The sequence below is a fragment of the Equus asinus genome, chromosome 7, assembly GCF_041296235.1.
Source record: "Equus asinus isolate D_3611 breed Donkey chromosome 7, EquAss-T2T_v2, whole genome shotgun sequence".
NCBI lineage: Eukaryota > Metazoa > Chordata > Mammalia > Perissodactyla > Equidae > Equus > Equus asinus.
Window position 1 is genome coordinate 12,258,421 of NC_091796.1, and position 17,526 is coordinate 12,275,946.

The 17,526-nt window shown below is 37.0% G+C and overlaps 1 protein-coding gene across 1 annotated transcript in view; it reads right to left on the bottom strand.

The window, feature by feature from the left end:
* The window catches only part of CDH7 (cadherin 7), a 123,938-nt gene that overhangs the window by 28,233 nt on the left and 78,179 nt on the right, over window positions 1-17,526 (bottom strand). The window contains exon 7 of the mRNA XM_044774845.2: window positions 6,231-6,484. Within this exon, the coding sequence (XP_044630780.1) occupies window positions 6,231-6,484 (254 nt within the window). The remainder of the gene's footprint in view (window positions 1-6,230; window positions 6,485-17,526) is intronic.

Consider the following 17,526-nt stretch of genomic DNA (forward strand, 5'->3'; position numbering starts at 1 on the left):
CTATCATTGAAAAACTCCTTAAAGGAGAAGAGAGAATTGGTAATTCAGTAATTCAGCTGGCATTTGATTTTTGCCCCTTTTCCTCTATCTCACCTGGGACATGAACACAATGGAAAGAGATTCAAAAGCCCTCTTGTAAATAAGAGGAGACAAGTGCTTGATATAAGCCAAAACCCTTGATGACGTTATACCGCCAAATCATCAGTCCTTGAGTGCATGGCTCCAGATTTCTCATTAGTAAGTCATTAGTGTTAAGCTTTGTTGCGACTAGCCAAGCACAATTTCTAACTAAGGCAAACAGATAGTATTCTTGCCATATTTCAGTATTGGACTCTAAAGACTCACAGCTGGCTGTGGATGGAGCCAAGATTCAGAACCACGTCGTCTGAGCCATCTTCCAGTATATATCCCATTACCTAGAAATGAGCTTTTAGTCCCTGTCACCCTCCGCTCTGTGATTCACTTTCTTCTCTTTTTTTTTTTTTTTTACCACTGCTCTCCTATTTAAAGCCCTAAAACAGTCACACTGATGTATCAACTGCTTGACAAAACTAATCATTTTTTTATGATGTATCTCCATCTCCATTTCTGTGCCTTTCCTCTTGTTGGTCCTTCTGTACTCCAGTTTTATCTCCTTTCCAATTATTTCAGTCCCACTATTCCTTGAAGACAATCCTCTAGCATTAAAGCAGCAAGCCTTTCCAGTTACATCAGAAATCATGCCTTTCTAAGAAAGCCTGCAGTAGGTATGATCTATACAAACCACTGACTGGGAATCCAGGGACAACATTTATAGCCACAAACCTATTGTACTAATTTGGGCTTTTCATTTGCCATTTGTACTCTTCTCTTTCTTTACCTGCTAACTGAGAAAGTTTTACAAGAGGATTTCTCATTTCCAGATTTAACAATGGATTTTTCTATATTTTCATGTAAGATCTCTTCTACAGCTAGATAACAAGGGTGTTGGGACCATGTCTTGCACATCTGTATATCCTCAATGTTCTGCACATCTGCTACAACTGAATCCCTCAGAAATGCCTGTTATTATCATTGCTGCTGTTCAATAAACAATAGGGATCAATTAAAATGCTCTTCTTCAGGTTCACAAGTAGCATTCTTATCACCTGGCTACTGATATGCATGTCACTGTTCACAAATAGAGTGGGCTGGATTAACACAAATGTATCATCACGACTCCCCAGATGGTAAAAGATAATGTACTAAATAAGCATGGACAAATCTGATCAATAGAAATAGCTGAATCCCTTGAGTTGAAATAGTAATCTCTTAAGAAATTTGTGCATGTGTGTGTGTGTATTGCTTCAAGGAGTGCACAGCTTTTGAGACAGACTTTGCTAAAATCATGGAACTAGGTTTTCTAACTGTTTAATGGGGCACGTTTATCTATAACAAAGCAATGTTAATACTTGCTTTATAGGGCTTCAATGAGAAATAAATCACTTCAAAATAAACTATTGCATCCAGTACTTAGTGATGCCACTGTTTGCATCCTCATCCCGTTCTTCTGATAATGGCAACTCAATTTTCCTTTGAGGATTGAAGCTTTCCCAATCTCCTGAAATCTTGATGGTACTCACAATCAAGATGCCCAAGACTTCCCTAGTAAAAGGTGACACATGTCCTAAGGGAGGCCAAAACACTTTCCAAGAAATGTGAACCGCACACAGAGGGCCACAGAAAAGAAAAGAGTTGGCACTGGTTCAACCCCCTGCTGCTTCCTGAAAAGACTGTCTGCTCTTTCTTGCTGCCCAGATTTATAGAGAAACCTTAATCCTCTCTTTTGAAGACAGGCTATTCAGCTTTTCTTTTAATTCTCTGAGAACTCACAAATAAAGTAATATGTACAAATATTTGCATGCAGACAAGCTACTTAACAATACACAGTGAATTAGTAAACACCCCAAATGTGTTCATACTAGTGACACTACATAATGTCATATCTGATACTATTTTATCACCTTTTATCTGAGGACATACAATACCAGGAATGCCAAAAGAGACTGCAGGTAAATATTATTATCCTAGTATCCTTGAACATAAGTACGAATATAGTTCTGCACTTAAATTGTTAGAAATTTTTAAAATGATCCCTATTAATTTTTATCACCCCTCTTCACATCTGATCTTATTTGTAATAATACCATGTTTCAATTCATTGGCTATTTTTAGCCTAAGGACTTTGGGCTTGCTGTGCTGCCTACAGAAATAAATTTGCTGATTTCATAATATAGCACTAGACTCTTCGGATATAAGTAAATAAAACATAAACAGGCTTTGCATACTGTTTTCTTGGCTTGTCCGGATCCTGCCATCCCTCAAAGCCCAGCTTATGCTATCACCCTTCAAATGGAGCCTCATGTCCACGAACTCTGAGAGATTACTACTGATCTCGCAATTTGTCATGTTACAGCTCTGGCATTTTTTCCTCTCATATTAGCTAACTTTTATGAGATCTTATTTCTTCAACCAGATTGTAAGTTCCTTGAGGTCAGAGGGAATGTTTTATTCATCTTTGTTTTTCCTGTCAGTATTTTCCCCAGTGTCATGCACAGAGCAGGTTCTTAATAAATGTATGTTGATTTATTGATCAGTCTACCAATGCTGACGTGAGGAAAGAATAGTCCTCTAGACTCTAGGCTGCTCTCACAGTTTTTACCATCTTATTGATGAGAAACACAGAAGTGAAGTTTCTACCATTCAGAAAGATGATCAAAATCAGTGGAACACAATCTGTCCTTCCAAGTTCAATAGATAAAGCCTGACGTGGTATTCAGGGCCAATATTTACAGGAAATGGTAAGCAACTACATAAGAAATAAAAAGCCAGAAACATGCTGACCCTCAATTACCCACTTTTTCTTTTAAGAAAACCTCTTCTTTGTTTTCTACCGAAGTAATCTCAAGTATCACCTAATTTCCACCTTTGGCTTCCAGTTTCCACGTGGGAAAAGAGGAGAGCAAAGTGTACATGAAATGCTGGCCTAGGTAACCTAATTGGATGGTGGGCAAGCCATAATGAAGATATAACATTTCACAATGGTGCTCTATTCTGGCCAACTGCTGGACTCCGGGTTCGTTTAATATTTCCACCTATTGCTATATACTTCCAAATGGTCAAAATGCTCTGTGGTGCTCTAGGTGTCCCAGTCCTCTTTTAAAGAAAGTGCATGTGTGCAGAGAAGAGTTAGGCATAGCTTTTAGCTGGTGCCAAAAGTAGGTAAAAATTTTAAAATGCTGGGCAAGGTAGGGATCACATGGGAAGAGATTCTCAATTTTGCCTTGCTGGAGGAAAGTAAATGTATTTCCATCTAGAATTCTAATCTCTCATTCCATATTTCAGTAAATATTCCAAATATAAATGGCATATGCTGGATTTCAGTATTTTACTGCGAAGAGTGTCAATAAATTCAAACACTAGCCAACTTCCCAAACTGTTTTACATTCAAATACTATTGGTCTAATTTTAAACAATTACGATGAAACAAACACTGCTTTTCCATCCCTCAAAGAACTACAATATTTCTAAAGGTCTAGAAACACAAATGTCACAACTGTAAAACTCCTCAGGTCCCATCTCCATCTGGAGATTCACTTTTCCTAGGACCTCAGCCTACTGTGCTCTCTATCCATCCATAGGCATTTGTTGACAGAGGGCTTATATTTTGATAGTTACTTGAGTGCCCAATGGAAATAGATGTTTATGTCCACTAACTATGTAATCTTTTCAATACACTGGAACACATGGGGAAACAAAACAATCTTCAATATAGATCATCAAAATAGTTGCTCGTCAACTATATCTCCTTTCATTGCCTTTTTGACCTTGAAATAAAAATGGCATGAAAACACAGTAAACTACAATAATAGCAATGTATAATGATAATACTTCCTAATATTTAAGTCATGATCCACAGTTTAAAAGCATCAGGTCACCTTCATCAGTTTTAAGAAAATGAAAATTAGGTAAAAATATGGTGATGGCCAGCTGCTCTTTCATTAATGAAGGCCACAGAGATCTTCACCTCCAAAATCAATGGAGTTCAGCCTTTGCCCTTTTCTATCTCTGTCCTTCAGGGAGCAGATCCAGAGCTCACTTCATCTTGAACTCAAGCTACTACCCACTTGGGCCTCCTCTTCCTTCTTGTTCCCCAAATTATTGTGTAATATTGCTTTTATTTTCAAATAAAATATTATGAAAAGTGAAATATTTACTCTGAAAGGTTTTAACAGGATGATACACAAGGAAATGGGTGAGGGAAAAATAAAAAACAAGACAAATATATCAGTGCAATAAATCAAAATTTTCTTAAATCCGGGGCTGGCCCCGTGGCCGAGTGGTTAAGTTCGTGCGCTCCGCTGCAGGCGGCCCAGTGTTTCGTTGGTTCGAACCCTGGGCGCGGACATGGCACTGCTCGTCAGACCACGCTGAGGCAGCGTCCCACATGCCACAACTAGAAGAACCCACAACGAAGAATACACAACTATGTACCGGGGGGCTTTGGGGAGAAAAAGGAAAAAAATAAAATCTTTAAAAAAAAAAAATTTTCTTAAATCCTCTCACTCACTGAAGTACTGAACTGTGCTATGCATTAGCGTGTCTCTTTCTTTTTCCACATTCCCAACTTCACGAACGCATTCTCTCTTTCTCCCCATTAAATTAAATGACTTAAGCAGAAGTCAGACTACCCTGAATAGCTGATCTATGCACCCACAGTTGTACTGTGGTTGACTGTTCATGAGGGAAGAAGACTTGATTGTGTCACCAAGAGATGCGATGCAATGACAAAACCCAAAGTGAAGTTGGTCCAAGTCACTAAGACTTCGTGAACGGAGCTGAGCTGAAGTCAGGGAGCTGTTTTGAAAATGAAGGCTGGGCTATGACAGGGAGGAGGGGAAGGCTGATTCTATCTGGTACACCTGTGACTCGCAAATATTCTAGGGCACAGGAGAGTATATTCTTAGGAATGGTTTATGATCACTGCATTAAAAATAATACAGCCATCCATTTAGCGTGCATTTTTTGTATAGGTAGAAAAACAATGAGTATGGCTTCATTTTTAAAATAGCAATTATTCTATACCAACTCTTTACTAGGCTATGATATTAATGTCAGGCAAAAGAGAAGAAAAGGAGAGTGGTAATTATATATACAGGCCAAAATCAGCTTATTATTTTATGGAGGAAAAAGATGATGAGATGTTCTTAATTAAGAATCATTGTCTAAATTATAGATCCTTTTCGTGACACTTTGTAGTTAATGTCCAGACTTAGCTCAGAAGTTAGCTCAAAAACACTTAGCGTTGTTAAATATGAGTTAAATCTAAAAGGCTATGGTTAGCTTATAAGCTGAACATATCTGAATATAAAACATTCATTGAGTTTTGTACTTTGCAATCAAAATCCAAACTGTCACACTGAAAAGTCTTCATTAGAAACTCGAATTAAGACATATAATAAAATGTAACTTCAAGAATCTTCCACATATAATATTCATTTAAGAAGAAAATTTATTATATGCACATGGACACATGCATAAACCAAAATATATACATAGGCCTCAGAATGTAAATTTTAGGTAAAAAGTATGAAATGAAATGTGGTGATATTTTTAAATGTTTACATATCATCATTTCTTAGTCCTAAAGAGGTTAGCTGTTTATAACAATGTGTCTAGTCTCGATACATGACTACTGAAAGAACATTTTTAAATAGTTTTTATACACAGATAGTATTTTATCTTTTATAAGAGAAAATAATAAACTAAACATGTGCTATCCAAATAGACCAACATGAAAAATGATTTTTTAAAATTAATGCCTAATTAAATTCTTTATAAAATTAGTTTTCTAACATACGCATTTATCCTACAAGTAGGACATGCATCACTTCATCTTTGAACAGAGTTTGCTTTGAAAGTGCTCCGAATAATTGTTTGAATAGGAACATCAGCTATGGCTTATGGATAATAATGGATGCCTAAAAATATTGCTCCATAGTAATGGCTTTGGATAATCAGATGACACATTTCTGAATTAGTAAAATGTTGAGTTGTTCTGACCCTGTTTCACTTCTGCTGTTATGGCTCAATACATATGCAAAACTAGTTTTTGTTTGCTATGAACCAAAAGCATCATAACGCAGAAACATGAGTTGTGAATAAAGCACATTGTTACAAAGCCGCAGAAAAGGAGCGCGATGAGCTTTTACCTCACAGGGCTGTTGGAAGAATCTGGGTCATGAGCTGCTACAGTGCCAATGATATTCCCAACCTGGGTAGCTTCCGACACCTCCATGGGGTACAAGGGGGAGGAAAACACAGGGGGCTCGTCCACATCTTCCACAATGATCTTCACGGTTGTCGTGTCGCTGAAGGGCCCCAAGCTCAGGAAGCGAGGGTCAGCATCTTTGTTTGCAGCCTCTATCCGTAGCGTATAACTTGTTTTGGCTTCAAAATCCAGGTCCTGTAAAGCAAGTTATTAGGAAAATCAAATTGCCAATTAAATAGTCAGCAAAGCAGAGCCTCTTCATTTATGAATGTCAATAAGCATTGAAAGGACTCAGCTACGAAAATGCATCATCAGCATTCAAAAATAATAAATAATAATGCCAATCAGAATCCTTGTCCTTTTCTGGCTCACAGACAACGGTAAGTGCTTTTGCGCTAACTTCATCCACTTTGCTGTCATACGTTGCAGGGGCAAATGCAGGTCTTCAGAATAGCATTTGAAAGAGGATAAGACTTAAAAATCTTTTCCAATAGGGACATCAGACAATATTCTTCAACTATGTAATTTAACTGCACTATCCAGGGGGGCACATTAAAAAGGAAAAAAGATATAACTTCCCACTGAATTTCTCCTTTAAAAGGCCATTTTCATTGATTTGGGGGACTCTATCACAATTTTGAGCTTTCAGGTGCTCCAAATGCAGCCACAGCAGCGGAGATGGCATGTTAAGGCTGTGCAGTCTGAAAACACAGCCGATTTTTCTTGATGAAGCACCCACTGCTTCTCCTTTCGCTATTCCTCCACCAGTATACAATATATCTCTCTTATTTATATTAGATGGTTGACAGTTATATTCCAGAATCTCTAGTCTGTAGAGTGACCCAAGTCAAACCATATGGTAGCTTAAAAAAGTTGTAAGGCAATTAAATGTTGTACTAGAGAAGCACCATCTGTGAAAAAAAGAACTATATACACAACACGTTGAAGTTGTTTGTGACAATAACATGCTTTTCTTTCTTCAAGGGACACAGAGTCACAGCTTTTTGTGACTTTCCATCTCAATGTCACCACTGAAAAACTGTCCCCAAATATTATTTACATTTAATGATGTAAAACAAAAGTTTTAAAAGGAAATTGACAGAAATATTTTCAAATATAAAGCATAATTTACTTGTCAGTATTTAACAAAAAGGCATTAAGAAAAATGGGCTAAAATGTTATATTGAGAATTGTAATCCAAATTCATCCATCAGGATTATGGGCACGTGTGTGTGTACACATGTAGGTATGCTTGTATTCCAACCCATCCCACAGCATGTGATGCTGATTAAAATAAATAAAACAGTGTAGTTATATAAATATAAAACAGGATATATATACACTTTATGTGTGTATATGCTATATATATGACATATATTATTTATATAAAATATGACACACATATATACATGTGCCCATGTACATATAAAATATAAAAATATATACTGTATATGCATGTGTGTGTATCCACACATAAATATTACTAATGAGATTCCATGGCTTATCTCTGGCCAATACTGAAGGAAAAATATATAAATCAAATACTTAAAATGAGTTTAAAATATCTCAACCAGGAAGTACTTCCTGAAATGTTTATTTGCTTAACATCTGTCTCATCCAGTAGATTGTAAGCTGCAGACTGTTCTGTTCATTACTAGCGTTCTCAGTGCCTGCTATGAATTTGGTATGGAGAAAGGGGTCAATGAATTCTTGTTGAATTAGAAAAAGCTAGAACGCAGATATCCAAACCACAAGAACCTTAAAATTGAGCTATACCTTTGCCACAGAAAATCCTGATGGCCAAAGTGGGAGATGGGGAAAGAAAGAGTCTTTGTTTTTCTTGACAACAAAAAATTTCATGGACTTGCGATGGGAAAATGCAGTTTTAATTCTTGTCTGAGGTTTCATATGAAAATGCTGGGGCACATGGTAGACAGTATCCTAAACCACACTTTATTAACAAATTCCTTAATCTTTTTATGAGGTTACCTTTTTTGTCTAATATCTAAAAATATTTTATTCTCAACCAAAGGTGAGAATCAGAACCACCTGGGAAACTTTCTAACACACGCCTGCTCCTTCCAAGATTTTGATTCAGCAGATGAGGCACAAACTTATGTATTTTTAAAAGGTTTATCAGGTAATTGTGATGTAAATTCTCTTATAAGAAACCTGACCCCATCATTAAAATTTTCTTGGGCATATACAGGAAATCCAATATTTAATATGGGTACTGCTGAGAATAAAATAGAGCATTCTTATTTACCTAAATGCACTTAGAAACTCTAAACATACTCACAAATAGCTTGGAGTTAGCCTATTCAGCTTGTTCCTATATTTCTTATAAAACTGACAAATTGTGAGAGAAATCCTATTTTCATATATTACATCCATGTATGATAGAATGTGTTAAAAAAATACTGTTTACCATCTCCTTTTAAATCAATTCAAAACCACAACTTTTAAGATAGTCATTCAGGTTTACCAAAAAGGAAACCAACTATTTCTGTATGCAAGTAAAAGTTTGACTGACTTATGAAAGAATAATTTAAAATTTACTGCACAAATGAGTGCAATTATTTTATAGCAACTAGTTTTTTTAGATGTGTCTAAGAGGCAGCAACATGGGGTATAGACATCTGGATGCCACTGAGTCATAAAGAAACACAGTACCATGCATGATGATTGGTTGCCTAAAAGCTATTATGAAAATAGAGCCATAAAAGAATTTATATCAAAGGCTATGAATCAAGATTACAGACAAAAGGAATTGCTACATAAAATGATTTTCAGAGCAAATCAGAATAAGCCAGACATCTAGTTTTCAAAGAGGGGTGTAGTGTGATGGATAGGATTGTTAAACAAATTGAAAAAAAGGCTTTTGCAATAAAATTTTAATTCCTGTTTCTCTTTCTTATTGAATTCTATATAAGCAATACATTCCACAACTATTAGATTGAATGAGCAGAGTTATACTTGGGGAAAAAATTAAAATAACAATTGAGGAAAGACAAAGGAGAAGGAAAGAAAAAGGAGGTAAAAGTAACAAGTAACATCTAAACAGATTCTATTCAGTATTTGAAACTCTGTCTCACTGGAGACTATATATCATTGGAAATTTAACCAAAACACTGTTCACACTGTTGCCCACAATAGCAAGCAATAGTGTGTCTGCCACCTGGTACACATGTAATTTTGGACTTTCACTGGAACTCTTTGCTATTTAGTTTTCGCATCAATTAATAATACCCACCTTGCATCTTTTTTAATAGATTATTTTTTTTTTTTTTTAGAGAAGGCAGTTTATTGTCCCAGAGGGGCAGAGCTGAGGGAGAAGGTTGCAGAGTCACTTGCCCACATTCCAAGGACACACACTCTATCCTTCCCCGGGGCCATGGCACTGGGGGCCCACAGAGGGCAGAGGTGACTCATGCTGCACTCATGGGTTCTCGGGTTAGGGAACCTGGAATTAAAGTGAGTCACATAGACCCAAACCAGGGATACCAGGGAGCCATTCTGGACCTCCAGAAGCTGCTTTTTCATCTGTTTCAGAGACACTGAAAGAGAGAAGCAGCTTGTTTGGTATGTTCTTTCCCAAACTATAAAACAGGTTGTTTAAATTTATTGCCACCAAAGGATGATGAACTCTAGGATTAAAAAAAGTAAGCATTATAACTAAGACAGGAGTCGGCAACCTTTTCCTGTAAGGACCAGATGGTAAATAATCAGGCTTCATTGGCTATGCATTTTCTGCCACATGTAAATGAATTAGTGTGGCTGTGTGCCAATAACACCTCACTTACAGGCGCTGAAATTTGAATTCTATATAACTTTCACGTATCATACAACATTCTTCTTTCGATTTTTTTCAATCATTTAAAATCGTAAAACCATCCTTAGCTCCTGAGCTGTACAAAACCAGGCAGGCAGTCATTTGATAATCCCTGATCGAAGGAGCCCAAAATAATAAGCCTATCTTTCCAGACTAGATGCTCAGCCCTCTTCCTCTCACCCCTTTTATTAGAATTAAAATGAACTGTTCACTATAAACAGCACACTTTGTATCTCCCAGTTCACATCACCTGCTTTCTTTCTCATAATTTTGTCTGCCGTTTCTCTGGTTGAAATCTTTCCAAGACAAACACCACCTTCTTTACGCATGTTCCCATCACCCCTTACCTAATTAATAAAACAACTTCTTTATATTGAGAGCTAACTACGAATAAGGAGTTTTACACACATCTTTAACATGCATTAAAAAAGATGCAAGGTTGGTATTATTAATAGACGCAACAACTAAATAGCAAAGAGTTCCAGTGAAAGTTCAAAATTACATGTGTCCTACGGGGCAGACACACCATGTAAACTCAAGGCCACACCCATCTACCACCCATTCCCTTCTGCTGTAACAAGCAGGGATTCATTCATCAGGCTCCAGGAGCAATTAGGGCCCCCTACTGGATGACATTATCAGACTTAGGTCCTTGCCTACCTCACCAACCTCACAGGTTGCTGTAAATTATTTATACATTTAAAGCACCTAGAACAGTGACTGACAGAGTAATCGCTGTACTGTGTAAATATTTGCTGTGTTACTATGATACTATTATTTCTGCTAGATTATGAGCAAATCAGATGGAAAGTAAAGACTATGTCTTCTCCTCTATGTTTCCCTGATGACACCTAGGCATATGTCTTCGGTAAAGTTAGTTAATATTTGTCTCTTGAATTAAAAAAAGTAACTATCACAAACAGCGTGGTCTCAATAGTTTCCCCTGCCATTTTTAGCTTTTTCAATGGTAAAACTCAAGTTAAAATATAATCCTGAATTTCTTTAACAAAATCATTGCACTACATTTTTCTTTCTCCTTATAGCTTGGCTCCTGGTCTGCAGCCAAATATGCTCTCATTACGCTCAGTGACCTCCTTTTAGATCTTACACTTTTGGCCAATGCTGTTGTTGATATTTCAGGAATTGATCCAAGTTGAATCCCTCTGGAAATTCTTCATTCTGTTCTTCTAACCACAGCAAGGTGCCATCAGAGCTGGTTAGTGTGTGTGTGTGCATGCATGCACCTGTATGCACATGTACGTGTCTATATATTTAGTGTCTTGTGTCTAATGTTGATTTTGTACCAAAGCACTAAGACTGCTCATCATCTTTAAAAACATTTCTTTCTCTGGAGATTCCGGCTGTTTTATGGACCAAAGCACGTTCTGTTGCTTTCAATATCCTCCCTGCTTCTTGATCAAATCAATACAATCTTTTTTCCTAAGTAACATAACTCTCGATCATAACTTTCTCTTTATGATTATTCTACTCTAAATAAATCTACTAACAAGAACTTTAAAAGCAATCTATAACCTTGAAACGGATAGCTCAGCAAGAATAATTTTGTAGATTTATATACAAAGATAAAAGATTCTAAAATTATTCCCCAAATACTTTCCAAAAGCAGAACACACCTTCTTTATTATGCACTGCCGCCTTTACTTTCTCCCTTCCCTGGGTTGTGACCAAGGAGGCCTTAAGGTTCCCCTCAGCTTGACCAAATTTAGACAGGATTCTTCCCAACCATAGGCCTCTGACCCCCCTTTCATAGAGAATTTACTTTAGAAAACTTTTACTGTAAACCCATTCTCAGTCCTTTCGAGATGTAAATCTTTTCAAAAGCCTCTTGCCATTTTTATAGCCCAGGAATGTCTTTCTCCAGGAACTAGGAGCCATCTCTTTGAAATGTCATCATCAAGGAAGACAGAACCTCTAGTGCTAGCGCTGTGGAGGGTGGCAGCCAACCTTCAGCAGGAGCCTTGCTCCGAGTTGTAAAACTACCTCCTGTCATGAAGATACATGAAAATTTACTTTTCCTTTGGGTAAAGCCAATTAGCAAACACAGATGAACTATGATTCCCCCTGACACACACACTCCAGCTCTTCAATAATTCTCCAGCCCTTTGTTTGATCTGAGCTGAGTTTCAACTGGATTCTGGCTTCCTTCCCCTAGTGCAATATCCTTCAAGTCTGTCTTCCTATTTAACTTTGTCCAGTGTAATTTTTGCTTTGACAGTTGCAAGGGATTATAGTAGTTTTATGAAGCTTTTATTTGTTATGAATTATTTTGACTCATGAAATGTATATCCAGATATGGGCAAGTTATTTTTTATAAAGAAGAAGGGAAAGATATGTTTCAAATTGTTATATCTATGATTCTATATTTGAATGCACCATGTTGATGCCCTCATAGAGGTTTACGGGTTAAGGGGGAGAGAGGCCTAGAGGCCATGTCAGCTCTGTGGGTGTCTTCTGCTGGAGACTGACCGTTTCAGATCTGTCTCACTGTGCTAGACTTTGAGATCTATGATAGAAGCCAAATTTATTAATCTTACATCTGTCCCGTAGGTAACAGCTATCTTGGATATAATAGAGATTTACTGATTGCTGAATGAAGAAAGAAAAAAAAAATCTAAGGACAAATATATCATTTGAAAAATAGCAAAGTAAGTGTAAGCAAATTTAGAAGAAGCAAAAAGCAAAAAAAGGTTACTGTGTGTCTCCATGCCCATTTTATGAGAGTCATCATTTTAACTTTAAAAAAATTATACTTTAAAACAGCTGCTCATAGGTACTTGATACAAATATCCACATTTTGTAAACAGACCATTACCAGTACATAGAAAGTATCTGGTGCTCTACAGGTAAATTGGGACCCTGATAAAGATATTAGGAAAAATTGCAGGAATGTTTAAGCCTAAAATATTAAATTATGGTAAGATATTAGGAATAAAATAAAGATATAAATATCAGGAAATATGATTTCCATTATCTAGCTTCACAGGTATCCTCTGACTTCCATGAGTACTTAAATTAACATTTTAACCTAGATATAGCAAGCCCTGAGAATTAAAAAAAAAAAAAAAAAGCAATTTAAGCAGGGATCATAGCATATCTCTATTTTATAACAATTTTTTTAAAAAATCTAAGACCATCAACTAAATGCATGTACATTTCCGATTGTTAGTTGAATTTACCCACAAAGAGGTAGCACCATCAACTGCTAAATATATTTTCCATTCACAGTGCACCTTTATGTAGTCCTTACCATGTGCAGGCCACTGTTCTACGAGTTTTACAATATTTACTTATTAACTGCTCACACTCATTGATTCTCACAACATCCTATCACATAATATAGCTTTTAACAGATCCTTTTGACAAATCTGGAAACCGAGTCAAGGAGAGGCTGCATTTCTTGCTCACAACCACAAGGACAGTGTGACTCCAGTGTCTTTGTTCCCATAGACTAAGAAAAAAATCAGAATGAACTGGAAGTATGAATCAGACAACCTAAAAGAAAAAGAGTAGTAGTTAATCCCAGGTGATGACAAAGGAAGAAGTGGGATAAGTCCTATAAAACTGATGTAAAAAACAGGCAGTCCATGTTGGAGTGGTGAGATGCAAGAGAGAAAAACTGAGGGCTCTTATCACCAAAATGCCCACTGCCATCATATCTTACTTTGACTTGTGCACAGAATGCCGAGATCAGCCTACCTAGACTCTGATCCAGATGCAGCTAATGCATGCCTGGGCTTCTCTTTTATGTTCTGTTGTCTGGATCAGCTTTTCCACTCACAGAAACGTTCCATTTTGACTTCTGTATTAATTTCTTACGGCTGCAGTAAACAAACTACCACGAACTTAGTGGCTTAGAAAACATCTATTTTCTCTTACAGCGTTGGAGGTCAGAAGTCTAAATCTAGGTATCAGCAGGGCTACATTCCTTCTGGACGCCGCAGGGGAGAACTGTTCCAGCTTCCAGAGCCCACATGCATGGTTGGCTCATAGCCCCTTCCTCCATCTTTTAAAGCGCATCACTTCAACCTCGGGTTCTGCTACCCTATCTCTTTCTTCTGATTCTGAATCTTCCTGCATACCTCTTATAAGGACCCTTGTGATTACACTGAGCTCAATGAGACAATCCAGAATAACCTCCCCATCTCAAGCCCCTTAACTTAATCACATCAGCCAAGTTCCTTTTATAAGGTAAAATATTCACAGGTTCCTGGAATTAGAGTATTGACATCTTTGGAGGGGGTCACTATTCTGTGAACCACAACCTCCTACTGTGAATTTAGGTAGGCTGTTTTGATTTTATAAGCAGACTATAGAAAATAAGCCTTGCAAATGACTATACTCCTGCCCAACATTTAAAACCTGGTTCCCACTACAGTTCATATGGATTCCCTTACTGGCTGAGGTCTATATTTCCCAGCATGTACTACTGATTGTACCCGGAGACTTCCATGGAGGGTCTCATACATTCTCAGGAAAGCAGAATCCAGATTATGACCCACAGATGGTTTAGTTTATGTTTTCCTGGGAACCTTTATCAAACAGTGGCAAATGTTAACTGATTTTGATGCATACAGTTTGTGAATAATGCTGATAGTGGAGAGAAGACTACAGTGGAGATCAGCCGACTTGAGATTCAGTCTTACTTTTGCCACTTCATGTAAGTGTAACCTGAGGTTTTTTAGTTTCTCTGGAGCAGAGCTGGGGCTCAAAATCTTTTTTCTATTTTCCTGGAGTGCATAACATTTTATAGCTCCTCTCTTTTCATATATTTTTCCCCCTCATTGCTTGAACCTGGGCTGGCCTGTCTTACTTTGATCAATATAATGTGGCAGAAGTGAGGTTGTGCCAATTCTGGATAACAGCTTCAAGAGACCATGCAGCTTCTGTTCTTGTCATTCTTGGAACAAACCCAGGTTAGCTACTGGATAATGAAAGGCACATTTCCACCCAGCAGACAGAGAGCCACCTCCACACAGGCAGAGCCACCAAGCTGACCAGTAGCTGACTACTGACACATTTGTGAGCCCACCTAAGACCAACAGAAAAATCACCCTGCTGAGCCCCCACCTAATGCTGACCCACAGGACCTAAGGAAATCATGTTGTTTTAATGCACTAGGCTTTGGGGTGATTTGTCAAGTAGAGCTGGACAGTTGCTATAACCATGGAAAGAGAGTAAGAGTTGGTGACTTCAGTTTTTGACATGTGATGGCAGCATATCCAGGTAAAATGAACCAAAATAGACTTGAAATGACCAAATGAAATAATGGAAGACAGGTCAGATCCAGACATGGGAATTTCTTTGAACTCCAGGCCCTTAACGCTTCTAATCATTTCTTCATTGGTTATGTTTCATCTTTACTATCTAACATAGATTCCATGATCCACCAATTCCCTCTTCTATTGATAATAAATGCAATCCCTTTTATTTATCTGAATATGAATTTTTGTTTTTTGCTTTGTTGATCAGTTATTTTTAAACTCTCCTGAAATACCTTAACCTAGAAGAATAAAACAATTTGCCTTCTCTGAATGCTTCTCTATCCTGCTAACTTAAATTTTTCAGTCTCACTAAGTAACTAAGTAAAGCATTCTTTCCCTCACTTTATATATATGATGTATGGATGTCCTCAATTGTCCCTTTAATTTTAATTGCCATGCGTTTGCTTATGATTCTGAAATCTAAGTTTGTACTCTAGACCTCTCCCTTGAGCCACAAATGCTTATTCATAATCTCCTAGATCTATTTTCCTAGATATTACAGGTACCTCAAACATAACATATTCCAAATCATGTCAATCATCTCCACGCTCCCATTCTGAAGGAACAGCACCATTATTAATCTAATTACTCATACTAGAAACATCAGCTTTGTCCTTAAATTCTCTCTCCAACTTTCCCTATACAATCATTAAATCCTCTCATCTATTTTTTAAATATCTCTTTCTTGGAATCCCAATGAAACTAATTTAGGAAACAACACAACATGGAAAAAGACAGAAGTAAGGAAAATTGTACATTATCTGTGACTTGTACTAAGCAAAAAAAATATCATGATGGACTCACTGGAAAATGTCTTTGACATACACATATTCTGAGAACATTGCTCTGACAACTGTTGAAATCAAAGAATACAGAAAATACTCCTAAGTGAACAGGGTCTCAGTCTCTTTGATCAAGTCTATCATGTGTTGACATTTACATTAGTATCAACTTTCTTCAAAGAGTGTTGATTTCTTTTCTTCTTTTTAAGACTCTAAATTCTCCTCTAATCTTGTCTATTCAAACACGGGTAAGTTTAGACCTTAATAAGCAGATAGCAGCTTGTATACATGCACACATCTGCATAATGATTAAATGATGTTAGGATCTACTTACATATACACAGTAACAATGGGTTAAATAAATTGGAAAATATAATCTGAAATTCAGAAGTTCAATAAATTAGAGTTACTTTATTAATCTTATCATATCTAGCCTTTAAAACTAAATCCAAAATTTATGCCTTTTCACAGTTAAATGAGAGAAGTATCTTTGCTCCATTTTCAGAAATGTGCATCCACAGCAGCAGGATTAAATGAATATAATCTTTGAAAGAAAAATGTAATGAGAAGAAGAAAAATAAATTGGAAATGTTGTTGGTTTGATTTTCCTCCACCACACGTCAGCAGCATTTTATTAAATCCTGAAATACAGACTTGACTCTGGGAATTAGCCCCTCATTATTGCAAGTAGTGGACAAAGGACGTACTTCAACAGCGAGATAGTAAACCCCCGAGCTTAGAAATCTGTGCGGCCGAGTTCAAGGTTGAAAGGACACTGCAGATTCTAACTCTTCCTCCCCCACAGTTAATGGAGGCTAGCCACACTATATACCTCCACAATAATGCTCTATTATTTGATGTTTTTTACTTCATTCAGCCTTTTTGAGGGTATGAATACAAGGAGATTATCAAGATAGCCCAGCAGAATTGGCCTGAAGAAGCTCCAATATCTTATTTGACAGAGTGACAAGATGAGGCACCAAACAAGTCATTCACGTGCCAGGGACAGGATGTGTACTTATCCTTCACAGGAAATGCATCTTGAAGGTGCTCATTTTTTACTGTACTGTAACTCTATGGTAATATATTTTCTAGAAGCAAAATTCCGTAGTTAATCCCAACTGAGATCTTATATTGAAAACTGAAGTACATTAGAGGAAGGATTGCCATATCTCAAAGGAAAAATAAAACTAAAGTTCCTACATAGTAAATTATGATATGGAAATGCAAACAGAAAAAACTCTAGGTGGAAAGAAAGATACAGTTTTCACTCACATGGGGTAATGTTTATGTTTATACTTTGTGAATTTTAAAGCTGTATATAATTAGTTATAAAGGTTA